We start from the raw sequence: 27,406 nt of genomic DNA, 5'->3' as shown, positions 1-27,406 counted from the left end.
TTTCAGAGCTCTACTGGTCTCTACCAGGGGGTCCGTTTCAACATGATACCTCTTGCACTGCAAGACCACTGCTCATATCACAGTTCAAACAAACTTGCTACTGAATCTGGGTTTAATCTTCCATGGCCAGAAGTACGGCACCTCCAGATGTAGGGTTGGTTGAATTACCAGGTGTAACTTGTGCATCAACACTGGAGACTTCCTGGCGGCACAGAGTCCAAACCTTCCTCACAGGACATCGCGATCAGCAAGACGTTCCAAAAAGAAGAATCAGAAGGCCCTAAGTCTGATCCAATATGGTAAGGAACAACACCATCCATCATTTGAACTAGGAATACTCAAAGCTTCATTAGCCAACTGTATTCTTAATATACTAAATTATACATAGATAGATTTTTTTTTTTCTTTTTAATTGGAATAAAATACACTGGATTTTGGTTTGCTCCAAGGGAGCTCCCTCCCTTCCCCAGTTAATTTGAAATTAAAACCTAGAGGCTGAACATAAGCTCATTCCCAGCGTTCCAAGATGGATATAACACAAGAGGAGGCCAGAAACTGGAAACATGCACTCTGGCTGCAACAGGTTGAGGTGAAAGGGAGACCAGATATTTTCATTTGTAACCCTGAGAACATAAGGAATTGCAAAGATCTGGAGAAGAGCCTGGGGTTAAAGGTCACCAGGCTTTTTATTGCAGTTAAAGCAAACTCGGACTGGGTGATCCCATCCACGAGAGGGAACCGCTCTGCGGTCGTGTGAGCATTCGTCACAGAATCCCTGGCCACAGGCCCGACAGTGGTGTTTGGAGAGTTTGATACTGAATTCCTTCCGGCAGTTGTGGCAGTGCAGGATTTCATGGTCTGGTACCCAGTATGCAGGTCGGGCGGCATCTTTTACCAGACCTATGGAGGAAGTGAGGTGCAGGGAATGAGAAAGAGGGAGAAGAAAATAATCTGTGAACGTAACCGTGTCAAGAATGTACTCCAGTGGAAGTACTCACACACTCCAAGTCATATACCGCTGCCATTAAGGGAAGAAGACCTACTGACAGAATACTTCAGCACAACAGATAGCCATTTAGGCCATAGTGCCATTCTCCCACATTCTGCCTCTCTCCAAAGGGATAGATTGTTTCTCTATAAATGGTGGCATCTTCCCTTACTCAGACTCTTCCAGAGGTTGAAACACTTGCTTTTTTCCTCCCTTCAGTTTCAGCTGTGGCCAAAAAACCACGAGAGCCACCAAACCAAACATTCAGAATGCATGTACTGTCTGAACTGAGAAAAGGATTTATTCTGCCTTTCATCGAGTCAGACAACAAACACCCACAATGGTGATGGCAGGACGTGCTGTAGGCAAAGCAGTGGAACGATGATCTGCGCAATGAGTAGAAAGTCAGGTCCAACAACAGAAGATTCAAATGCAAAGTGAACTGCTACCCAGCACATGAAAGAGCAGCAAGTGTTCGCTGTGCTAAGCTCACATTTACTGATTACTTTCCCATTACAAAGCTGGGCAGCTTCAGATTCTCAGCCCTCCCTTGCAGAAGTACCAAGTGCCAGCAGTATCCACGAACACACTTAAAAGGCACTCAGCATCCCTGGAAGAAAGCCAAACCTGATAAAATGCTTCCTAATTGGCCAGTCTTTAGGGAACTCCAGCTAGCAGGTCACTGCAGTGATGCATCAGAGGAGCATAAATTACTCACAGCTTGGTGCACATAGATTTACGTAACAGGGAGAAAAGACAAGGTACGAACTGCAGAAACAGCGTGCTGAAAGCCAAGAGGAAACATCAAGCAAGTGAGGTGCAGGGGGCTGTAGCACTCTCAACCAACAGTGGTATCATAGCAGAGGTGCCAGCCTGTCACATAAACTCTTGAAGTTTAATCAGACGTTCTGCTCTGTGAAAACAAAAATGCCTCTCCACAAAAAAATTCATCACAAGAGAACCGAGCTCACCTAAGGGAATGTCCATGGCTGTCACCACTGCTCCAAGAGTGTTCTGCACAGCTTCCCCCACCTTCCTGGCAATAAGTGTCCCCCCTTCCTCATCTGAAGGCAGCTCAGCCACATCTGCGTGACACAAGAGTAAAGGGCTCAACACCCAAGTCCAACACAATTTCTGCCAAGTTTCAGTTAACTTACGTTAGTAAAAACCAGCAGCAAATCTAAAAGGCAGCTTAGAGCCTCTCCTCAGCCTTTATCCCACATCCCAAATCTTGCATTGCAGAGTTTTCACTCTGATTTCAGCAATAATGGACAAAATATATAGTCAGATGAAACAGCAGCATCCCTGCTCTCATGCTAGCTCCACACCATTAGCAGGTACCGAAAAAACAAAGATCCAATTAAAAGATAATTTCATCAGGGGGTCAGATATCTGGTAGGTCATTGCAAGGGTCATCTTCCTGCCAAAAATATTAAGCTCTTGAGCTTCCTGACTAAAAAATCTATGCCAAAGCCCAGTTTGAACAACACTGTCTACACCCAACAGGAATGGTTGTGATCCAGAAGTCAGAGACAAAGACTTCAGACTAACTATTGTACAGGGATCATTCTGTCACAACCAACTCAAAATTACCTAACTGGATGCCTCTGTTTTCATAGCAGTTGTCACACACGCGCACTGGTGCTGGTCCCCAGCCTCGCTCAGGCACTGGACGGGTCTTGGAAGAACAGCCATCACAGAAGCCCTCTCCACAGGCCCGGCAGTGATGTTTAGTGTCGTTATCTTTAAAAGGCGTGTTGCACTTATTACAACTCTAATCAGAACAGCATAGAAAGAAAAACTGTTAGTTTGATCTTTCTTAATAGAAAAATAGAGAACAGAATCCCAGGTGGCAAGACTTAGACTGAAATTGTGAAAAATACAGTTACACCCAAGACTTGAGTGCTACCAGCCCCATAACTTTACCCTAAGGAAGTGATTCAGCCAGGTAGATGTACAGTGGTTAAGCCAACAGATTGCTATGATCCCGTCATTCACAATCACAAATAATTACAGCCACGTCATGTAGGGCAGAATGCTGAGTATTTGATCTTTGTGGGGCATAAGAATGCAGAAGGCAGTTTTCACCGAAGAACGATTTGTTTCCTGCAATACACAGGGAATCCTTTCCTAGTTGTATTGTTGGGTCCAGCTTTTTGCATGTGGTGTGAAACCAGAGTTTAAACTCTACACCTACAAAAATAGTGCTATCAACTGCAGTAGCCAGATTTAAGATGTTGATTCTTTGCTTTGAAGAGCAAGTTCATGCAAGCCAGGATTTTCTGTGATCCTCTCCCCAAGAGAGGATCCTCTCCCCAGGAGAGGAGCTCACGAAAAGTAGGGAGAAACAGTCTTTTTAGCAGAGCTGGGCAGAGTCTCTGTTCATAGTTTCTCTGGCTAAGTCAAGAATGGGAAGAGCTGAAAGCATTTCAGTTTTCTCAGAAATGTAGGAGAAGGGCTTGCTGCAATAAAACAAGCAGCATTTGGAATCTGCAAAATACTGTATTACTTAAGTGATGAGGAAAAGAGGTTTTAGCTATGCAAAGCTTTTCTCTACAGCAGCTGCTATTTACCAGGATCTGAGAGTTGGGTCTCCAGTAAGCTGGGGCAATCTGGTCTGTCAACCAGGAGGTCACAGCTTTTGTGGGTCCCAGGCTAAGTTCAGATACTGATTGTGCCATGAAATTCATCCCATCCAACAAACGCTGGGCTGCATTGTTGTTGTCTTTCAGAAATCCATCAGTCTGGAATGAAATGGATATTCATTTGAGAATAAAACCAGGCAAGCCTCTTTTATTTAGATGTAGATGGCTCTGTGAACCAGTGCTCCTTTTAAACTGGGGGACAAAACAGGAGAAAAAAAATCACTAGCCCTGCACTGAAACACAGGAGTAGGTTTTAATGGTGTACTGTTCACACAAAATGTTCATAAACTGGCAACTTAGCCATGTCAAGATAGCCAAAAGATGACTGAAGGCCCTTGCAAAGGTTCTTTTAAACAGCCAGCTGTAATGAAAGCAAATCCATTTTCTCCATCAACATCCAGAAGAACCAACATAAACATGTACATGGCTGCACACATACACAAAGACTATCCAGCAACCAGACTTACCCCTGGCCAGACATGCTCAATTTCTGTCCTCACTACAGTGTTCACAGGATCTTGGTTGCCAAACCAGTACTGCCGGCTGCGGTACACCACCCCACAGTTGGGACACTCAATCACGTATCTGCAGAAGAGGAAGACAGGTTACCTCAGTGAGATACTGGAAGACCAGTGCACCAGGCAGTGTAGAGGCAAGAGACAGCAGAGACATCTTAGCTGCAGTACTCACCCTGACCAGGCGTACTTGGCAAGGCCCAGCCAAGGGGAGTCAGTGGAAGCAGAGGTTTTTGGCACCACGCTGACCTCCATCCCTCGTTCATAACAGGCCTGTAAGTCAAAGGCTCAATTAAAACTGCATTCTTGGGAATCCCAGACTCCAGGTCATGCAGCTGTTTAGCCACATAAAGCATATAACTGGCATACAGTGGTCTCCACAGCAAAGGAGAACACTCATCAGAACTGATTTAAAAACAAAACAAAACCCACTATTAGTAATGGCATCAGGGAAATGTTTCTACAACAATAGAAACTGTGACAGCAGCCGAAAATTTTCCTGTCTCCTGCACACATCCTTCAGAAAAATTGGCTAATACCAAGCAATGGGCATAAGCAAATAAGAAGAGTAACCACATCAAGTATGTAAAAGGTCAACATCACCCAGGCTGAGAGCAGCTGGGTTCACAAGTTAGCTAGCAAATGACACATAGCGTGCAGAGGTAATGACCTCTCCAAGCAAAAATACAAGTTCAGCAGGGATCAATTTTCTTGTCAAGGCTATGAGCACCTGTCCCATTTGAAAAAATGCAAGAAAACAGGCATATGCCTGTGATATTCTTCCATTCATTGGGCCATTCTTCCCTTCATTCTTCAGACCTTGTGTTGCTACTCACCTTGCAAGTGTAGACTCTGTTATCATACTGGTGAGAATATCTGCATCGACTTTTGGATTCATGAGGGACTCCCTCCTTTGCGTGGTTCATGCTCTTCTTACAGCCACATCTGAGTATGCAAAAGCAAACCACGAGCTGATATTGTTAGATACAAGATAGACATTACCAAGGGTTCATTTATGTTACTATCTTGCATTTGTAGATGTTGTAACCCCAAACAATTTTCACAGCCGTACATACAGCAATGACATCATTTATCATTGAAAGGCGGGCTCTTTGGAAGGAGGTGTAGCAACTGTTTCACAGTACAAAGCAGCACCACACAGCAGTTTGGCGCAGGAAATGATCGCTGTAGCCAATTTAAGTTTCACAGAGGATTTCAGGAAGGACTAACCAAGTATGGAAATTGATCTGGACAGAGTTAACACTGCAGCCTTTGCAAGTTGCTGCTAGAAATTCTCTGAGCATAAAAGAACAGGAACATAGCACTATATCACATTTGAAAGGAAATGTTTCCAGAAGCATAATCAGCCATAACATCATGCTGCTGTAGTACCTCACAGACTTGGAACACTGACTGCCATCTACTGCCCTGCCAGGCTCAATCTCTGGGCTCTTCCCAGAGAGCTACAAGCCAAGCTCTTATCAAACCTGGGGCTCCACTTAGATCTAGTCACAGAACACAGGCCAGGTCTATGATGTGTGCTTTAGGTTGTTTTTGTTTTTTTTTTTTTATATTGTATAGGTAATAAAAATGGCAGGAAAAATCATCATAGGAAATTTCAGGGGATTTCTTTAGACACTCCTTTCTTCCTGCCCTGTGTGCCCTGGGAAAAAGATATGGACAGAAACAGGTTTGTAGCCATACACAAAAATAGAGTAGGCAAAGACCATGCATCCAGCTGGGATGCAGCAATAAGAGCCATCCAATCCACATAAGAGTTGAATTTCAAGCTAATTCTGCCTGGAAGTACTAGCTGATGACAGGTGATGTCAGGTGTCAAGATGTCACAGCAACTTTATGTTCTATGGCTGCAGACCAGGGCAGGACTAGCTTCTAGAAAGATGAGGGTGCATTTCTCATCTACTTACCCACAGCTGAGGCACACAGAGGAGCATGTGAAATACTCATCTGGAAAGAAAGAGCTGTGAGCCATCTGGTCATCGGGGATCTCCCCACTGAACCGGTCACTTAGAGCCTGTCAAACAGAAAAGAATGAAGTGGTAAGGGGCTGAGAGCAATGCAGACATTTTATGAAAGCTTTTGCAAGCAGAAGCATGGGTTCCTCTACTGGAGGGAGCGTCAGAGACAGAGAGTACACAGCTAACAAATAATGTCTCACTAACCTGGAAACCAAGACCAGAATTAGAAACCAAGCAAGAAGACAACCTTGCACTTGTAAGGAAGTGACCTGGATGCTTGTAAGATACTTACTCTTCTCCTCTCCTTCTGCCCCTACTTCGAATTTTATAGTAGAAATGGGTGGTAGAAGATCGTATCCACCTCTGTGCAAACAATCCATGCCCAAAATAGCAGCGTGCTTGCTAAAAGGGCTTTGCATTCTGGAAATCCCCAGAAGGAAACTCGGAGGGTCATTTCTCACAGTACATAAGGACACGTTTTTTTGCCCCTCAGCTCAGAGAGTGCCACCCTAAACTTTCCTCTGGCCCCTTGAACAATTGCTCTTCTCTGGTGAAACTGCAGGACTGAGACAAAGGGTTTTTCTCCCTTTCTTGGGAGCATCTGTTCTCAGATTAAGTCAGTCCTTAGCCTTGGCACACTTAACTTTTTCAGTTCTTTTTGAGTGTTATGCTTAAAAAAAAAAAAAGCAAGCACTGGAACAAAGCAGATGGTTAGGGTTTTTCTTGATAGAGATCTCTGAAGGCATAAGGTTTAACTGAAACTCTTCCTACAGCTGAGGTTACTATAGTGGCTGTCTGACTTTCTCTTCCTCCCCCACTCCTCCCAGGGAGTGTGGGGGGGAAGCATCTCTGCTCTCTAGCAAGGGTTGACCACACAGACACGTAGACATGCGTATATCTCTCACCACAGCTTCTCTCAGATAAGGTATCTATATAGACATCTGATTTCACAGAGTTTCAAGGAAGTTAGCTTTAAGATCTCTTTAAAGCTTGACAGATTCTGGCCAATGGATTCAAGAGCTAGAGGAGGTGGACATAATCTCTAGCAAACCTTGTGTCCTCAGGAAGTGAAGCAATAAAAGTTAATTTATAGTCAGTACTGATCTGAACACAGCAACCCCTTTACTGAACATGAATTTAAGTATACTAGCAGCTGTATCTGAAACTGGATTACTTCATTATTGCAATAAGGTCCTAGAAATTAAACTGGAATTAACCACTCCAGCTGTTGTCCCCTTGCTGTCTGTCTGCTCCCTAATGCAAGGAACTGTGTTCATGCCACCCTGATACTTCCCTCTGTACTTCAGCTACCCCAAATACAGAGCAGCTGGATTATCTGTTCCAACAGCTGTGACTAACACCAGAAAAGACTGCTAACACTACCTGTTTCTGCCCCAGTTCTGTCTGCCCCTGCCTGATGACAGCGGTGCTCTTCAGGCCCATGAAAATACAATGCTAATCAGGTAGTGGTAGCAATGTGCAGAAACTTGTAGGACAGATAGCAAATTTGAAGACCCAAAAATCCCTCTGACATCCTAGCAAGGTGAACCTTCTAAGAAAATCACCAGCTGCTCTCCCTAATTCCTTTTCATCAGCCTTCTGATTTGATGCTGCACCTCTGAAATGATACATCATTTGGCTTGATCCCATCTGTTTCCTAGCTACCAACAGATCTCCTTCCCTCTTTTTGCCTCCTAACCCTCAGTGCTAGGTTTCGTCAACCATTAACTCCCTCCAAGTCTCTTGCATTCCCTCCCCTTGTGCTGAGGCCATCTTTAGGAATTTTACCAATAACTCCTTTTGGGCATCCTCTTTGTAAATGACTGTCATTAAGTGCTTGTCACTCACAACATCAGTTATTTTTTCTTCCCAGCTCAGTTTTCTGATTTTGCTCTGTGTTGGTCTTCAACATCTTGACCTTTCAGGCACTTTGCTAAGGTTTTAAAGTAAAAAAACAATCCAGCCTACATAGCTGTTACACAGAAATCATCATTTTCATGGAAGACTTGCTTTATCTCCAGACATCTGCAAGTCTGCGTCACTGGTTCAGGTGCTCTACCTTTATTAGCTGCAACTGAGAGTTACTAGCCACAGTGATACAAATAAAGATTTTGACGAACTACTTACTTTTAGTGCTTTGTAGATAACTCCAGGCTGTCTAGGTGATCGAGTGGTATTGTTCTCCAGCTGCTGCTCCACAGCTCGCCTGAGTCCAGAGAAATCTGTTGGAGGATTGTAGGTCCTTGTTCCCTTATAGTGTATTGAGCTGAAAGCCTCAGGAAAACAGCTTAGCTTCCGAAACCGATCCTGAATGAGCTTCTCAGGAACCTCAGAAGGATGATCTATATATAAGAATATCAGCAAGTATATAAACAACTGTTTAAAATAATATTTAAATTGCACAGTGCTTTCATATGCAACACAGTGCTAGTTTTCCTGATTAAACCTTCTAATACATCTGGAATGCAGTTATCATTATATTTTACAAGGAGGAAAAGAAACAAAGTGTTTCCAAAAGCAGTCTCTGTGTTTTGATACATAGCTTTAGATTCTAAGACCAAGTTCCACAGGTAAAATCAGAAACATCTAGGTTTGGAAACACAGATATCCAGAATAATAGGCAATTTATGACATAATACAAGGAAATTCCATGTCAGCACACTTGTTAGCTCTTCTCACCAGACTATAACCTGGTATAGCTAATCCTAGTGCCTGGTAAGTGAAGGACATGAACCTCACATGGGCTGATTATACTCCAAGATAGCACTGGAGTAGAAGACCAAGACCAAGCCTCTATCAGCCCTTTGTACACAGTGAAGCACTTCAGAACTGGCCACATCAGGTCAGACTCCACAAAACCGACCACATTCTTCTGCCTGCTTCCAACTACCAGCTTCACATTTCAGAATAAGGCAGACCTCTTCTTCCCTGCCATAAAACTACATAAACACACTTATCTCAATTATCCATCAAGACTGATGGTTACAGCTTGCTGCAAATCCACATGGTAAGAGGTTTCTTTCCTATCCCTACCATGATCATAAAAATAAAATTTTTTTGCTACCCTGACTTTGCACACAGGTGCAACTATCATTATGGGTCACTAAATCTGACCTGCTGAAACAGCAAATTTCAACAACTATATGAAATTCTGCATTGTTAATCAACAAATTTGTATGTAAGAACTTTTTTCTGCCTCGGCAGATAAGTTAAAAGTCATTAAAAAGCCACTCTAATAATAACCAGAAAAAATGCCAAGTTGTTCTACTAGCTCAAGACCTCACTGGTTAGAAAAGACAAAATGAGAATTGGGCCAGTAGGGAGCTGCTGTGGTACTACAAAACAGAAGACCTCCAGATGTTCACAGACAGCAGGACTGAGCCTCAGCTGCTGCAGACCAATTCATTAGGGCTCTTCCTCATCAAAGCATCAGAAATGGACAGAATGAAGAAAGGTTTCATCGTGCCTTTTGAAACAATCAGGCCAGGAGAAGAAATTTAGTTCCCTGCATAGTCAAAACCAAAACATGCCATGAATTCCATAGGACAGTGAATTTCACTCAGACACACAAATAAAATACACAATTTAAATATGCATAGTGCAGTATGACACAAGCCAATTCAAAAGTACTGGTGAAGAACACTGAAAGTGATGGGAATAATAGTGTGCCACACCTGCTGCTTTGGCCATATCAGGTACTTGCACAGTGAAAAACGGTGTCAGTCAATCAGGTCTGTGCCACCACAACCTCTGAATGATGTTGGTCCACAGAATTAAAAAAAGTAAAGCGAGAGTACCGTATGTATTGAAGTTCATCAGTTTCGTTATTCTTGCTCATCCTACTTTCTATTTTAGTTTTATTTTAGTTTTTGCAACAGGATACTCCATATCCCTGCCAAAATCCCAGGGTGTCTCAGTTTTCACCTTGATGACCCCTCCTACAGCTGGCAGAACTCTTATCATGACTAGTCAGTGCTGATGTCCAGCTGGCTAAGAGGATTATTCTAGCTGATCTGGGGCAGTCAGATCACCATCAGGGAGTGCTCTGCTATTTCCATAGCCTGGCTCCCAGACTGGAACAAGTGAGAGCAAAACCCAAACCACATCTTTTACATGAAACACTGAATATTCAATGCAACCTGATAATTTATAGATAGTGTTTAGCACATTGCAATTCAGTTTCTTACTGCCTACTCACCAGAGCCCAGTAGCTTGGTGTACACAGTCTCGTGAAAGATGATGACACCTGGACCCAAAGTTGACAGAGGAACATCTAGGCCACAGCGGGCTGTGGTAGCTTTTAGCTCCTTGGTAAAATGTTTTAAATAAGCCTCCGAGGCATCACCAAGGAATTTGAAGAGATCATTGTGGAGCCTGTCAGCACGAGTACGGTAGATGACAAGGTCAGAGATGGCCAGGACCTTCAGCAGCAGCCGTGTTCTCTGGCTCAGGTTCACAGTGGCCCCCAGAAGGCCCTCTGTATCAATTACCACCACTTTGCGGACAGGGTCATAGGCTGCCCAGACTCCAACTGTGCAAGACTCTTGGGCTGGAGACGTCTTGAAGACTTCCCGGCCATAGAAGAAAGTGTGGTTAAGGGTGTGAGACTTGCCATCCCCCGTGTTCCCAAAGATGGACACTACCTTTAGATGCTGGTCAGGACTGCAGTCCAGTTTCTTAATAAAGTCTTCTTCGTTCCTTACCTTAAAAAAAAAAAAAAATTATATATATATCTATGCAATTGGAGTAGACAACACCAAAACCACAGCTGGTTTCACGTTTCATAAGATCAACGAGTATAATTACTTTCTGTTCAGAATTCACCATAAGTTTCTGAAGCACCAAGAAGTCCAAAACAAAATACTAGAAAGCAGTTTTGTAACATGTGTACATCAATGGGATTTAGGTTGTTCCATCATGTATCTGTTTTGGAAGTGAGGACTCACTGTGACTGCCTGTCCAGTGAAACCTCTTGTACCTGTCCTGCTCCCACAGCTCTCCAGCTGATAGATCCTTCAGCTGATAGATCCTTCAGCTGGAAGGAGAAGCAGAGAAGAAAGTGAAGTTGTGCACTGGAATCAGGTGGTCGAAGCAGTGCCACAACCACCTCAATGATCCACTTCATAATTTTCTGTATGGTGAGTTCATTTAAAAACCAAACCAAAACACACACACAAAACCAAAAGAGAGTAGAGAGCCTTTAACAGGTAACTTCTCTTTGTCGTCACATAGATTAAGTGACAAGCATCATGCTATTTAGGTTAGAGAATAGAGCATTTTCTGCACAGATACTAGAGTCACAGGGGACAGATAAACAAGCAATGAAACAGCTTGGGGGTTTGTATGCGAGCCTGCCTTGGTTTTGTTGCAGAATATGGCCTTGGCTTTCAAAGGTTTCATGCTTTTGGCTATGGTTGTTTATCACTTGTGGGGTTTTTTTCTTCTAAAAGGTCTTATCCACAGGGATGACAGAGGCACTTTTTGAGAAAGATTAAATTCACCTCCTCTGTCACAATTCCCTCAAGGAATCCCTGTTAGCTGAAAGGAGCAGGGCTTCCATCCCCTCTCACCTGCCTATGAAGCTCTGGAAGCTCCTTGGCTATCTCCCCCCTGCAAGCACAGTTCAAAGGTCTCATGATACATGATACACAGAGGCCATGAAGTAATAAATGCTTTCTTTGAACAAGTTTATTCTTAGAACAGCAAATTAGTTTAAGGCTCAGCCAGCCCCATTTGCTCTGGTCAAATCTATCAGCATCATCTAGACATTGAAGGAAAAGAAAAAACAGCCAGTGTGCCAAAAAATAAAAAATAACCAGCATGCCAGATTGTGGTTGGGAACAGCGTTCAGAAAGAAAAACTGTGGACTGTGGGACTGCAGTAGCTTCTCACAGACTCAAAGCATTCAAGATAGCCTCACACTGTGGAAGAAAACAGGAAATGGAAAAATCAAATGCTTTCAACAGATTCTTTTTTGGTGTCTGTGGGATACCATTGAGATACATTCAAGTTACAGGTGCATAAGAAAGCGTCTGCTTTTTTCGTAGCTGTGATTATTAGCCTGTCATCAGGAAGGTAGTTTAGATGACAAATGCAGTTTCTCTTAGTGTCTCTGGAGATGTCTCTCTGGATGAAAGGAAGTTCTTGGTTCATGGGATAGCTCCTAAAAACATTCACAGATTTAATAATATAATAATGTTATGTGTTTGTAAGCAAACAAGAATATGATAATTTCTTCTCCAGATTGTTTTGTTTAACTCCTGCTCTCCCAAACTTCTTACCACAAGGGTGGCTGACCCTCTTTTTGCCAGTCAGTAGTTATGCACTCCCTGGACATCACAAAGAAATACCGGTCTTCAAACAGCTGCTTAAGTATTGGCAGGACAACTAATAACTAAGGTCTTTCAGGCAGCACTGGTTATTATTCCAGTAACAGTTTGGGAGAGTTTGTGGTAAGGCCTGAGTCAGTAATGTCAGAAGACACAACGGACAATAGGGACCACAGGGATAAAGGTAGCTCTGCAATGCATTCCCACCAGTAAGAAACAGGAGTCAACTCACACAAACTCTGCTGCAGCTGAAATTGTCCCAAGCTGAGCTAATGCAAAGGTCCACACCAACAGCCTTCTTTCTATTTCAATGTACTTTAACAACTGCTGATAACAGGACAACTTACTGTGGGAAGGAGAGCTGGATTGATGAGCCAGACAGAAGAAAAGTTAGTACCAGATCAATAATCCAGATCACTCCAGTAGAAAAGTTATGCTGAATATCAAATCAGCTACCCAAAGCACTGAGCTGTTACCCCCTTCTAAGGCTCTATGCTCTTTCAGACTCCCTTGCAGGACAGAACTCAGAAGTGATTTGGACAAGCAAGTCATCCAGGAGCACAGGAGTGCACTGAAGTCCACCTGGTCCAATGTTGTGTCTCACAGGACTCAGTAATGGGTGAGAAAGAACTTAGACATGAAAAGAGTAAATGTTTTCTATCATGCTTTACCAGCTCTCAGTAGTTAGATGTCAAAGGACTTCCTGAGCAGTAGTTGCATCTAGACACTCATGTTTAGTAGAGAACCAGTGGACCTATCCTCTAGGAGGTTGTCTAATCCCATTGTGAACCTAGTCACAGTTTCAGATCCTGCAACATCCTGTTATAATAAATTCCATGTGGGGGAGGGAAGAAACAAAACCAAAAAACCCACTTCCTTTTGTTGAATATGCTTGTATGTCATTGGGTGTTCCTTGTCCTTGTGCACCTGTCGTCTTTAACCACTGCCGAGCACAGGGATGATACTCTCAAAGAACCATCCACAACAATCCCCTTATCAGTAGTCAAATTTACTTCCCTTGAGCAAGTTCCTTTGAGACATTTAAAGTCAGAGTGGGTGTAATAATTGTGGAAGTACTAATCCCCATTGGCTCAGGTCCCACTTCTCTGTTTTGCTTCTTATCTCTAGAGAAATTTGCATGGTACAACCTTCTGCTGCATGTGCAAAGGACTCATGTTTCCATAGCTGTGTCCACTCTCACGTTGCCCGAGAGCTCCACATCCCTGACATGAACAGCAGATGGTAAACATGAAACCTTCCTTAAATTGCACAGCAATGTCAACTAAGAATTAAAACTTTGTATGTTGACCCTAAGACAAGAAACATAACTCTCCGGCCCCCTCTCTGTTTTGCCATTTCTAGTATCAGAGACTCATTCACACTTTTTTTTATGCTTCGAAGAAGAGCTATAGAGCTCTTAGAAGAGCTATTTATTCTAGAATGAATAGTTTTTACTCCATCATGGGTTAGAATCCCGTTTAGCCTTCTTTTATAGTTTTAACTACATTTCTGTTACAACTGTCATCCAGCCTCTCATGCAAGTCATTCCACCCAAGTTGAACTGAAGGTGAAGGTCTTCATCAGGAAAAACAGAGAACTTTACAGCTCTTCTTCTTTAAGGAGAGCACATAACCTCATACCACGCTGCCATGGAACACATTTAGATCTGAAGCCTCCATGCCACCCATACTTGGAAATCTATTATATCTAACACAACAAGTTTCCTAGATCTGAGCCACAATAAAAGTAGAATTATTTAGGAGGAGATACGAAAGAAGAACTGCTAAAATGACATTCCTGCCTATGAATTTCTTGGAAACAATGTTATTAAAACAAAAACACGTTAAAAGCTTAGGAACAAAACCCATAAAATAGAACAGAGTTTCCAGTGACCTGTACTCATACAGCTTTAAATCTGTCTCCAGGCAAAACACACACATTGAGAGAATCAGACATTTTTACCACAGTTTTCTCCTTTTAAAACTCCTTATGAACCCTTTAAGGCTTGCTAATACTCATGGAACTGGTGCACAAAGCCAGAGCTGTGCTGACGATACAATAGCTCAAAACAAAAAAATCAAGAGTGCTTGGCATAGCATTCATCAGAGCGCCCTCATTTGCTAGTCTTACACTGTCATTTTGACTTACATTGGTACTTCTGTTGCTGCGTTTTGAAATCGTACTCTGTGCTTGACCTGATTTTAACAGAGCATTCTTAATAACTAAAACATATTTTCTGCAATCAAGATACCATCATACAAACAATTAAATTTATGAGTCATTAGATTTGTCTGACAACCAGCACACAACAGTATCTTCCGATACACAGCCACTAAATCAATAAAGAGGATACAAATTTTTTAAGGAATGGAAAAATAAGTTACAAGATTTGTAACAGCACATCCAACTATATACCAGCATAAAATTGAAAACATCTGAAACAAATCAGTCTTCAAGTACAAGTGGTCAAAACAATCAAGTGGGAAAAAAAAAAACAACAACCCAAACCAGTATTTCCCTTAAAGCATTACTTAACGCTGAGAATACAAGCAATTCTGCTCACAGTTTAGAAAAACATTTTAAAAGATAAGGCTTAAGAATTCAAACTAAAATCTGAAATCAGAGAGACAAACTGCAAAGCAAGCTAAAACAAGGTCTGCAACCTTTCAAGCAGTCCTGAACTTCTAAAACACAAAACTGAGACAATCTTAGGTAATTGATCTTAAGGACAGAATATCATATCAATCACTAAACCTGGAAACAGAACAGATCTGTCAGATCTGCTCACCTCAACATAGACCCCTTCTTTATGACACAGCTTCTAAGTTTTGGCAGTTGAGCTTTAACAATCTGAGGTCCTGTCCAGAGGCAGATTCACACAAGTCTTAAGGGTGCATGCCTAAAGCCCAGGGCCCATTAAGTCATTAGATCAGCATTTCAATGTACATTGAAAACAAACAGGAGAGAAATCTATAAAGCAGATTTCTTCCTTTAACTACAGCCTTTAAGACATATCTAAGACTAACCTGAACCACAGTAGAGTGCTGCCACCAAAATTCACACCGCTGCAGAGCTCTTCACAATCATTCCCAGAAAGATAGTGAATGAATGCAAAGTAGTGCACCCCAGCAACTCAAGTGCAACAGGGTATTAAAAAAGCAGCTGGAAACTCCCTGCTTTTGTCCCAGGAGAAACTTTTGTTGATATTCCCAAATGTTTCCTGCTACCAAGCGAGAAAAAGGATTGGGTAAATCCCTGTAAGGAAGATAAACTCTCTGCTATAAAACCCATGCCATCAGTAGAGCTGTGAGAGGGGCCCTAGACTATCATATTCAAACTCTGATTCTGCTAAGGTCACAGGTTAATTCAGTCTGAAAGGGACCTCAGAAGGTCATTACGCCCTCCCAGCTTTTAGAGGCCTCCAAACAAGGGAGAAGATTTTGATCATAAGCAGGTGCTCAAGAACAATCAAGGCTGACCCATAAGTCCAAGCAGCTCTAGTTTCCTACCTTAGTTTGTCTCCTATACCTTTTCTTCTGCATGACTTCCCATGAAGAATGCCATTTATGCCATTACTCAAGTCTTCCACATATAATTTAAAATCCATAATCCAATTACACAGACCTATTTGATAGAGGAGTGTCTCTAAGATACACATTTCCTAAAAGTTTGATGAAAATAAACAGCAGAGTAGAAAAAGACTCTAACAACTTTTCTGAGGAAAAAGCCTGTCTCTTGTCCACTCCACACAGCCACCAAGATACAGCAGTAAGCTGAGCAGTCATGCCCATACTTTCTAGCTGGTAAGCGTGCTGGTTGGTACATGATAGCACACATACTGTTTCTTACCCAAAAGATGTGGACAAGCATTGCATAAGGGAGGGCAGACATCTCAGAAGTAGACTTCATGAATTCTACTGCTCAAAGAGTTACTTGTTACTATGTAAACATTTTATGGTAGCTTGGGAGAGTTTTCCCAGAAGGGCTGTGTCAGTGGACTAGCTTATAAAATTGTGTATGTCATAACAACAGATACAATCTGGTATTCAGGATAAGTTATTAACCATTGACCCAGCAAACACTTAAATACATTTATCATTATTGTCCTCAGTAATCTTCTAGACTTCGGCCAAGCTGACAGTGGACATCAGCATTTTCAGGATCAGAGCCCTACAGAGCCTCAAGCCCAAATTGAGTGACCTGACACCAGATGTGGGGAGGGCAAAACAAAGGAGGGGGCAGATACACCCTGAGGATTTAAGATTAGATTCCAACACTCCTCCTCAGCTTCAGCTAGTTTTGATCTTATTCCCTATGCTGGGTGCAGGTCTGGCTCAACCAAAGGAAAGCATCTGTATTAGGAGTTGTTTTCTAAGCTTTCTAAGTTTTCTGTACCTGCCTTCACTGCAGTACCCCCCTATGGGTTCTGTTGAGATTGTTCTATTAGGCTCTGTACACACCCTTGAAAATAGCGTCCCTGAACTAAGTATCTTTTTCAGATGAAAGCTATCCTGTTCCTTCCCACAGCCCTTGCAAAGGAATTCAGGGACAGTATTTTCATGGGTTTGTACAGAGCTTAACCAAATGAGTCTCAAGAGGACCTACAGGTCCCTGTAATGAAGGTTGGAGGCTGCCCATGTCTGAAGCCCATGTCTACCTATTACAGGACTCTTTCCTGAAAGGGACAAAGAGATAAGAGTTAAATCCTATTTAACAACTCCACCCAAAGAGAGAGACCCTATTTCAAAGGTTTTAAGACAGTGGTGGAAAAAACATAAGGGGATAGGAGGTAGTCTAATCTGATTGGACTCCTCCCTAATGCAAGAAGCAATATTGACTGAAATATTGATATTATGTGAGAAGTTACCCTTGCAGATGACAGCTGAGTTATATGAAACTTCTGAAAGCAGAAGGAAGACTAGACAGTCCACTAACCTGTGTGCTAGCTGAAAAACTATTTTTCAAGAACTAAAACTAATAGACTTCAGCATAAATGCAACTGCTGCATAAATCGCACAAATTTAAGAGTGTCATCTAACTCAAAGAGAACAGTAAACAATGAAGCAGAAATCATTATTTTGTATCCTAAGTACCTTTCAAGTTTGCCCTTATGTTATTTTGGCCACACATCTACCAATCACCACCCCAGTGTCACAGCCACAGCAGCAGAGATCACATCCAGGTGAAGAGACTTGCCCAGAAGACAGTAAGTCTGTGAGCGAGTTCATGCTGTAACTACTGGTCTTCCTCAACACTAAGGGTAACTAGATTACCTGAGTGGACACTACTTTATACCACTGTCCTTGTTAAGAGGGGCATTTACAAACTTACTTGTATTACAGTTCCACTCTTCCTAGAAAAGTTACTCTGGTTATTTTCCCAAATGCAGTGTGTTTTGACAGGTGGGCCAAAGGGCTGTGAAACTTCTGCCTTTATGCAATCCTACAGCAAGGCGTTAACAACCCAGGTAAAAAAAGTAACAGGTATACTGCACCAACATCTGCTTCCCCATTACCCCTGCAGAAGTCAGAAAGTGGAGGAGGTGGAAAGGACAGAAGGGCTGGAGGACAGCAAGCTGCCAGTTCCCTTTCCTTTCTTGAATGTACCTCAAAGCACTCACATCCTGCTCCTGCTGGCAGCACCCAGGAGCACAAAAGGATTCACTGGATACGCAAGGAGGGGTACAGCAGATGAAGCACTAGAACACCCCCTTTCACCCACCAACTCTGTTTAGATCAGGAAGTTAATTTAAGTTCAGGAACACCTCGAATGAAGCAGTGGATAATTCCAGAGTGGCTTGCTACCAGCTTCTCTCACTTGTGACATGCTCTCCTTAGCTTTCACACCTGCACTCATTTCAGCATATGGACAGGAGACAGGAAACAAGCAAGAGATTTGACTTTAATTATGGCCCAGGAGAACTACATCATGAAGAAGGTGGAAGAGCAGTTCCAGGGAAAAGCAGTATTTGTAAGTGGCAATGTTCAAAATAGCTAGGAGTCAGCATAAGATTGTTAAAGGAGCTGTGCATTTGTTGAATGGATGGCTCCTCTCCAACCTTCTAAAAATACTCGTCAAAATACTGGTATATATCCAGTGGAAGAAAGAACACTTCTGACCAGCAATTGCTAAGTAGTTTTTCTACTATATTCCAAGGACAGAAAAACAGATCACTTCAGTGTAGGAGAGGGAACTGCAAAACTGATAACAGACTGGAATACTGAAAAATAAAGTAGTAAGAAAAAATTTCATATAGGACAGCAGACTCCCAAAAATAACTTTGGCAAGAAAACCTCTCTGAAGCACAAAGAGGAGGAAAACTCATCAGTAGTACAGAACCAGCAATGAGGGACAGAAATTACATATTGTGATCCAAGAGATTACACTGACCCACAAAACTTGGATCTTTCTGCATTTCTTCTTCTTCCTTTACATCCATGGCAAATACACCAGCTGTGACTCTTCAGTTTACAGGATATGGACTGAAATTCTCAGAAACTTACAACTGACTGTGCTACACTAAAGCACAAAAAAAACCCCAAACAAAAACCCAACAAAAAAACCCCATGCACACATTCTCCCAATAGCAAATCAAAGAGTGTCATAGGAACTAGCACCATTTGCTAGACAAATGTTTTTCTGCTACAGAGGCAAATAATAAGACTTAAAAGATTGTGATCTTCTTTTAGGAGAGAAGATACACATTAACTTCCATGGACTGACAAAGAATACTTGACTAGTAAAAGCATTCCTAACAGAGACTTCTAATGGAGTCTCTCCATTTTTTCATCCCTAGACTTTGGCCAGGCTCAAATCAGCAGATAGTAAGGAAAAATCACAGTTACTTTCATCAGGCTTACAGTGGGAGTGAGAAAAACAAAGCAGCTAGCATCCATAAAGAGTTATCACTCTGGACGTATATCTTTTTAACAAGGGGACAGAGGAGGACACATGGACTGTTACACTTTTAGAGGCTGGCTATTTGATGATTGTATAAATTGGTCTGCATTTAAATAAGGGCTATGGGTCATTCTGCGTCATCTAAACTGACTTCAAAGCATTATATAGATCCTGCTCAGTATTTGCTGAGGGAAAGAGCTTAATCCTTCAGGTGTCTAACTCTGGTAGCAGGAATAAAAAGAACTCAAGGAATGGGGCTGGATTTAGGGAACTGAGACATCTATTGGCAAAACAAGATGAGCCTGCTAATTGAGGAAAGGGAGCTCATAGTGGCTATCGCAGGGGAGACTCAGTAATTAAGTGTATGCTCCTCTCCCCAAATAAAATTATACTGCTGGATACATTATTTTTCTGACTGGCTAGAGGAAAAACTTTCTTCCTGTCTCCCTAGTAAGACAGGCTACAAAGTCAGTACCTTTTATTTTTCATTGCAACCTAGAGATTGGGTAATTTCTTGTGACAGAGCTAGTTTCTGGTCAAAGATCAGTGAACTCTTTCAGGCAGACTAATAATGATCAAGCATGTCCCCTATCTTTGGGGGTCAATGAAAGACTTTCTCTACTTCTGTAAGGTGTACGTGCTGAGTCCTTAATTAGGGCTTTGGACAAAGTGTTATCACAGAAGCCACTAGTGACACTACAACCAAGTTCTGATCCTGTGGCAAGAACTATCAACATCTGTTCCCCAAGATAAAAATATCAAATTCCTGTTATGTGTTGTTAAGCGCTTTTTCTCCCCTACCTCAGAAGTAGTAATAGAGTTCACTGTACAACTGATAGATAACTCTCTGCTTTATGTTAAAGAGCTCTACTGCAAAGGTGCGCATAAAGACAAAGCAAAAAATGGATACTCTTCCAAAAACTGCATAAACGTAAGCACAAGAGACAAATGAGTGGAAAAGTTCAAGAGGCAGTATCAGGACTTGAAACAACTATTCTAACCCATGTCATGTTTTTACTGTTGTGTTTTTCCTAATAGATCCACGAGTATAGGGGAGTTTTTAAAAAAATCAATTAATTGACTCTGTAAGTTAAGGGCAGTCAGTCCCTCCCAGGTGCAAGGGGCAGACTAGTGACAGCACAATGAAGGTTGTCTGTAAATTCAGAGCAGATCCAGAGATTCAGCTGGGGGATTTACACACAAAAAGGAAGGCACACAGTTTGAGTCTAACACAGCAAAGAGGAGATGTGGAAGATGTAATGAGAGCAGTGACAAGACCAAAGCAACTGACTGAGGAAATAATCCCCACAGTATCATTCTGAGTGGAGATGAGCAAGGAAGATAGACTATGTCAGAGCCAATTAACAAACAGATGCTGCAGTTATCAAGAAGAATTTGAGTGAAGTATCAGCTTTAGATATGCGATAGATAAGGCCAAAGGTTTAATACCGCAGAAAGAGAAACAGCCTGAGAAAAAAGACCTAGAATGGGGTGTAAACTGCAGGTGATGCCAATTTGTAAAACATGGACTAGATTTGTTTTCTGATAGAAGTTGTCAGTAAGGTCTTACGAGGGGCAATAAGTCCTGGAAGAAGGAAAGGAAAATTTATGGTGTAGGTCAGGATAGCAAGGGACAAAAGTCACAAAGCAGCATGCTGTGTGGTGTGAGAGACAGCTGGAGTTGGACTCCATGGGAAACAATCTCTCTCTGGTTCTTCCACAGACTTGCAGAGGGAGCTTGGATTTAACCTTTAATGGCATCTTCTTAAGATGAGATAACCAACCTGTATCTGAGGTGCTCAGATATAGTGCTGCTATGATGAACATCACAGAGAAGTTTGCATTTCACAGATATGAACTTAAGCTACCATGAGTTTTCTACAAGCAACTGCTTCAAAGCAGTGGTTTAAAATGGGACCTTTCCTGACTAAGCGGATTTGAAACAAGCACAAGAAGTCCTCAACTTTCTGAGCTTATGGTTATGTCTGCAAAGCGCAAAAAGCTCCAAACTAGCTTTGAAGAGGCCAGCACATCTGTGCAACATGGCACAAAGACAATTATGCAGATCTCAGAATTATCATAGCTGTGTCAGTGCAGTGCTGAGCCCAAACTGAGAATCTCCACCTCTCAGCTAAACTAATTTGCTCAGGCACACATCTTTACAAATCAATCTGCATTGCTTCTGGATCTAGCTCAGTCATTGCTTACGTGCTATGAAGGTCTTTCAGCTTAAGAGCTGCCACCTCCAAAAAGCCAACAGGAACAATAAGATAAAATACAATCACTTGAGCTTAACAACTCCAAGTTCCAAAGGATACTAAAAAAAAGAAATTTCTTTACCTTGTGTTCCCATCTCATTGAGCCACTTTCAAGTTAGAGGTCTGTAAACATGTATACATCAGCAAGTATCTTGATCCATCGTGTTTGCTCAGCAGCATAACTAGTTCTGCCTAATTTTGTAGGACTAGCATTTAACATTGCTATGGCAGAATCTACCACTGATAGCACATCAGCAGTTTCCTCTCTTATTTCCTAACTAATGCAACAATCTTCAAGTTCCAAAGGTCAGAAAACAGACAGTTAAAGATAGCTAGACTCCGTAATTCTGATAAATCCTTCTCCTGTCTGCTCAAGCTTAAAAAGCCATACACCCTCAAACCCTGAATCTCCACATTTCAAGTTATTGCTATGTTGGCATTTTTGGACAAAAAGTTGGTTTAAATAAAAAGCATTCTAAGGATTTCTCCCCAAGTAATGAGCAATAATCTTGCTAAGGACAAGCACAAAAGAAAATACTGAGGATCACTTTCCTATACATATTGGCTGTTTGGCATTACCAAGAGCAAAAGATGCTACAGAAGATGTCTGCAGAGCTAGCTAGTCATCTGACAGCCCTCTCTAAATAAAGGTCCTCATGTTCACTAGCAGAAACATGACTATAATAGCAAGCACTCTAAGTTCCAGCTGCCAGAAAATATTTTAGTTGAAAACTCCCAAACTGCTTTGACACTGGCGGTGAGATGTCACACAAATACTCAGCTATGAGGAAGAGAGGGTCACTCCAGATGGAAGAGCTCTGATTCCATATCTTGATAGTGTAGCAAGATCATTTTTGGAGAGCTTTTTCAACCCTGTTCTGATCAAATTGCTATGATCTGATAAAGGACCATGGCCATCCCAATCAGGAAGCTGGCTTTATTGCCCATGACATTTAAACAGCAATGCAGTTGCTTGCAAGAGGCAGGGAAAAGTCTACCTCAGTAAGGCTTACAGATTCACTACTATAAAGATAACTTAAACTGGTATAGCCGCACATAGCCACAGCTTGTGAGCAGCTTTCCAGAACAGCCCTGTTCTAAGGCATTTCAGAGCTTGCTCTAGTGGCTAGATGAAGATTATTGAAAAGTCTGCATCGTAAAGCAATATTTGCATCTGCCATGCATTACCAGGAAACGTGTGTGTGCTTAGGGGAGGCGTACAAACTTAGGACCTGAAACTCAATCATTCAGTTTACAGTCACTGGTGTCCTGCACAGTGTGTTTTCTATGTCAGCACCTCATAAGGACTGTCATTCTTTCCTCCCTTTCCCATCCAAAATCCACAAGAATTTGTCAATCGGTACACATGAAATGACCAAAATGTGACCCAAGTATCTTACATCTATACTGTGGTATAATTACAGTGTACATATATACACACTCTTCTATAGTATAGAATAGATAGGAGATACTCAAGTCACATCTCCTTGCAATGCATGGCAGACTCGTTGACTGTTACTATGAGGGATACAAATTAACTAATCTACCAACAGAATATCATCACAATTCTTTTTACTGCTGGTATCATGAATTTGTTCAATTAGAGCAACCAGATACTGAGTCTTCAGGTGACTACGCATTTTCTTGCAGTCTCTCTTGAACAAGGTTTGACACGAAGGATACAAACTGGAAGCCAGAAGACAAAGCTGAATTTTTAGTTGTGTAACTAACCTGCTCTGTGACTTTCACACACCACTGTTTTTACATTTGTATTTTTACATTGTAAGGTGCTTACGTTCACCAAATGTAAGGGCCAACAGAAGAGTTCATTAACTGCGTATGCTGAATGCTAGACTCTTTAAAATAACGCCTCCCGAGAAGTTGTTCCTAGTCGACTAGTATTTCTATCATTACCAGCAGGCCTACCACACATTGGTGGCCAATTTCCTCCTCTTTCAGCGAGGCTAACATGGAATCATATTTGTGACAAGCAATACGGATTCACCATAATGGCACACTTTGGACCCATATTTCTACTTTATCTGTTCCTAAGAATCAGATGAATGTACTGGTGCTAAAGGTGGCTAGCAGGGGGCTGTAGTCTTGCACTAGCACTGCTTGGTAGAGTCATAGTCATATGGTAGGAGATTGGCTGCCAGTACTCCCATTTGCAGGATATCTACTGCAATACTCTCAGTTCATTTTTGTTCAGGAATGATCAGCATCCTGCAGAGAGAGCTCTTATCTTAGTTCTGTGTGTCTCAGTACAGAGTCAATTCTCTCACCAGCTTCGCTTACCAAGCCTCTTAGAGGAGGCTCTTGCCACACATAAGGTTTTAATGAACTTGACCTTTTGAAAAACCCGTGAGCGAGGCCACTCCAAGGCACTGTGTCTTTTTGGCCCAAGATACTCACTTAGTGCCACTTAACCGGCTGTCCTCATTTTGTTACCGTTGCTGCCAGTTACACTTCAAGTATTCATCATGCATCACAACAGCCTGTCAGACTAAGACAGAAACTAAAGGATCTCACCCGTTCAAACAAACCACAGCAGTTCTTACCTGAATCTCCTCAGTTTCATCCACCAAGAGGAAACTCACAACTTTCTCTGTCATCTTCCTTCTCCTGGTCTCCTCATCCATCGCCTCCTCCTCTTCTGGCTCCTGGGCTTTGCCAGCATGGTACACAGTGATGGGATGCTTCCTTCTGTTCCCCCCAGCATGCGTTCTCTTCTGACACTCCACGCAGAGGTTGATTTTGCACACCTGGCACCTCACTGCTGCTATCTGCCTCGAGCCCGTCATACTGGCATGCATTATGTTCCCATTGGCACCTTTGCAGGAGTCACAGTACGGGACATGGCCGGGTCTTATACGGGTCCGTTCGTGGTTCCGTAACCTTTCTGGCTGATGCAGCTCTTCTTCACAACGCTGGCACTGTAGGCTCCTGCACTCGTCACACTCAAAGATTGCTTCATCTGTCCCACTGCAAACATAGCTTTCCTGGCACAGGAGTGTCGTGTTCTGTCCTTTCTCTGCAGTTTGTGTGTGGGCGCTCATCTTCAGATTTCTTTAAAGCAATGTTTTTCCCTCCTGTTCTCTTTTGAACAACAGTATGTGTAAAAGTCAGTTGCAGAATTAGTATTTTCACAGGGGAAAAAGAAACTCAACGGGAATGCTGTCCGTGCTTAATTTCAAATCATTAATAGATGCTTCTGTAAGACTCATACAGCGACCTGCCTCCCAGGAAGAGCCTTGCTAAGCACAGATGAAGTTTTCTTTCTTCAAAATAAACTTAAACAATGTGGCTGGTTTCACGTGTTGTTACACCCAAGTGCCGGTATACATTTTTTTCTCTGCTTAGTATTTTCAGTGATGAGGAAAAAAAACCCAGTCTGGTGTACTTCAGCAGATTGGGCAAGTATTTCGCTGAAGCAGAGACTGGAGGGAGGCAACTGGTAACAGAGAGGCAAGAAAGGCGTTAGAAACGCACAAGTGCACATACATGGACACACACACACCGAGAAGACTGTGTCAATACTAGAAAATTCTCTGCTTTCACTTCCCAGCTAAGCTCCTCCTTCAGAGTTCACAGCATTTATTTGCTGGGAATTTCCTGATGTGCTTCGCCGGATAAACAAAAATCCGCTTTTGTGCACTCCTTCTAGTAACGCTGGGTAACGACGGCCGCTACCGCTGCCAGACGGCGGATTTCGCCCCTCTGCCCCCCGAGCTGCCCCGCACCGCTCAGGGCGGGCTGCGCACCCACCCGCCTTTGTCTCGACCCGCTGCCTCCCGGCCGCGGGGCCCCGGGCCCTGCCTCCCCGCACCGGCCCGCACCGGCCCTCGCCCGCCTCCCCTCCCCTCCCCGAGCCGCTGGCCCCCGCCGCACCCCCTCTGCCCGGCTCGCTTCGCAGACCCGGCGGGGAGGGAGGGAGGGAGCGGCCGGGCAGCCCCGGGAGCGGTGCCCCGCGGCGGGCGGCACTTGTGGCACTCCCGGGCCGGGCGGCGGGGGCGGCCCCCCGGCCTTACGTAACGCCGGTGCCGGCCGGCGCCCCGCACCTACCTGGGGCTGCGCCCAGCGCGGCGCCGCCTCGTCCTCAGCGGCGGCCGGGGAGGGAGGAAGGGGAGAAGCTCCCCGGTGTCCTCCCGCCGAGCGGCGGCAGCAGGCGGGGAGCGGCGGAGGCCGGGAACAAAGGCGGCGCGGCACGGGGCGCCGCGAGCCGGGCTATTGTTTACGAGCCGGCGGCCACCTTTCTTCCCCTTCCTCCCGCCGGCACCCGGTGACTAAGGAGTCGGGTCCCGGCCGCGGCTTCCTCCTTCCCTCCGGGCCCGGGGGGGGAGGGCGGGTGTCCCAGTTCTCCTCCCCCAGGGGCCGGGGCGGCGGCCCGACCATGCAGGCGAGGCGCCCGGGAGGGGAGGGCAGGACCCGCACCCCCTCCGCCCGCTCCCCTGGTCGCCAGCCGGGATCAGCTGATCGCGGGGAACTTCAGGGTTATTTTCTCACCGCGGAGACGGGAAGGCGGCGGGCGGGCGGGAGGCGGCGCTGCGCTGGCACGCCGGGAGCTGTAGTCCGGGGGCGCGGCGCTGCCTGACGGAGAGCCGCCGGCGGAGCGCACGGCGCCGCGGGGCCCCGCCGTGGCGCCCGCCGGGAGGTGTAGTTCCCGGGGCTGGAAGGGGCGGCGGGGCCCCGCGCGCGGCTCCCGGGACGGAGCAGGGACGTTACCGGGGCGGCGGAGGGCGCCGTCCCGGTGGCCGTGCCGTGAGGCGGCGCTCCGGCCCCGAGGGCAGCCCTGGGGGGGCCGCAGCGCTCCCGGCCCTTTCACTGTCCCCTCAGGTTTTTCTTTTTCTCTTTGCTTTTTTTCTGCCCCGCGGGCCCGGGCGGGCGGAGCTGCGGGAGCGTAAATAGCCGCCAGCAGGTGCTCGGGGGATGAAATTCGCAGCGAAGCGCTTCCCTTTCACCACCTGGAGAGCGACCAAGTGGCCGCTCCCCGGCCTGGCGAGCAAGTGGGTCATGGTGCCCGCCCGAGAGAGCTGGGCGCCCAGCTCGCTTCCAAACCCAGCCTCGGCAAGGAGCGCCACGGGTCGCTGCTGCTACCGCCCTTTTTCCCTTTTCGTGACGGTAGCTACAGGCAGTGGGTGAACTGCTGCCCTTTATTTAGTCCTCCAGAGACTGCAGACCTGAAACAGAGGCCCACACCTGCCAAAAAAATGGCGGGTTCGCGGTCAGAAGCTGGAGCTATGGGAACAGGCAGGGGATGCAGAGAGAGGCAAAGAAGCTGCACGGTGGGTGAGGAAGCAACCTCGGGCAGCAACGGCTCCGGGGAGATTTTGGCTCGTGGTACTGGCTTGAAAAGGCAGGGTACTACAAGGAAAGGACAAGTTATGTTTCATTGGCTGTACATGTTTTCAAAAGTATGTGATTTAGGTAACATGCAAAAATATTTTTGTTGTAGTACAGCCAGCGCACGTTGCCAGAAGCAATTTCTCTTCTAGAGTAACCAGAGTTTAGGGCTGGATGCTTGGATCAAATGCTAATAGTTACCTCGTTGGAGGAAGGAGACGCACTGTTTCGCTTCAGTGGACTTTGCATGTTGATGGCCATAGACAGGCAGCACAACGTGCCCTGTTGTTTGGTACCCTGGTTTGGTTGTGTACAAAGAATTTTGAGAGGGAGCCAAATTACGTAGCTGGATATCCATGTAGACAGCAGTGATCATCAAGTATCACAGGTTCACAAAACTGAGTCAGCAGGACCAATTACCACAGAAATAAGGCATCAGGGAAGTTCCT

At 44.2% G+C, this 27,406-nt stretch overlaps 1 protein-coding gene across 1 annotated transcript; it reads right to left on the bottom strand.

Annotated features, from left to right (window-relative positions):
* Positions 1-648: 648 nt before the first annotated feature.
* ZFYVE1 (zinc finger FYVE-type containing 1) lies at positions 649-26,101 on the bottom strand. Its single transcript, XM_074909639.1, has 12 exons — positions 25,680-26,101; positions 24,176-25,068; positions 10,326-10,830; positions 8,255-8,469; positions 6,077-6,183; positions 4,985-5,093; positions 4,324-4,421; positions 4,101-4,218; positions 3,562-3,732; positions 2,582-2,762; positions 1,960-2,073; positions 649-900 (listed from the first exon to the last, which is right to left on the bottom strand). The coding sequence occupies exons 2-12, from the start codon at positions 24,671-24,673 to the stop codon at positions 668-670; spliced, it is 2,349 nt and encodes a 782-aa protein (XP_074765740.1). The 5' UTR covers positions 24,674-25,068; positions 25,680-26,101; the 3' UTR covers positions 649-667.
* Between the last annotated feature and the right edge of the window lie 1,305 nt (positions 26,102-27,406).

Source organism: Athene noctua, chromosome 6 (genome assembly GCF_965140245.1).
Source record: "Athene noctua chromosome 6, bAthNoc1.hap1.1, whole genome shotgun sequence".
Lineage (NCBI taxonomy): Eukaryota > Metazoa > Chordata > Aves > Strigiformes > Strigidae > Athene > Athene noctua.
This window is presented reverse-complemented; position numbering and strand designations above follow the sequence as displayed.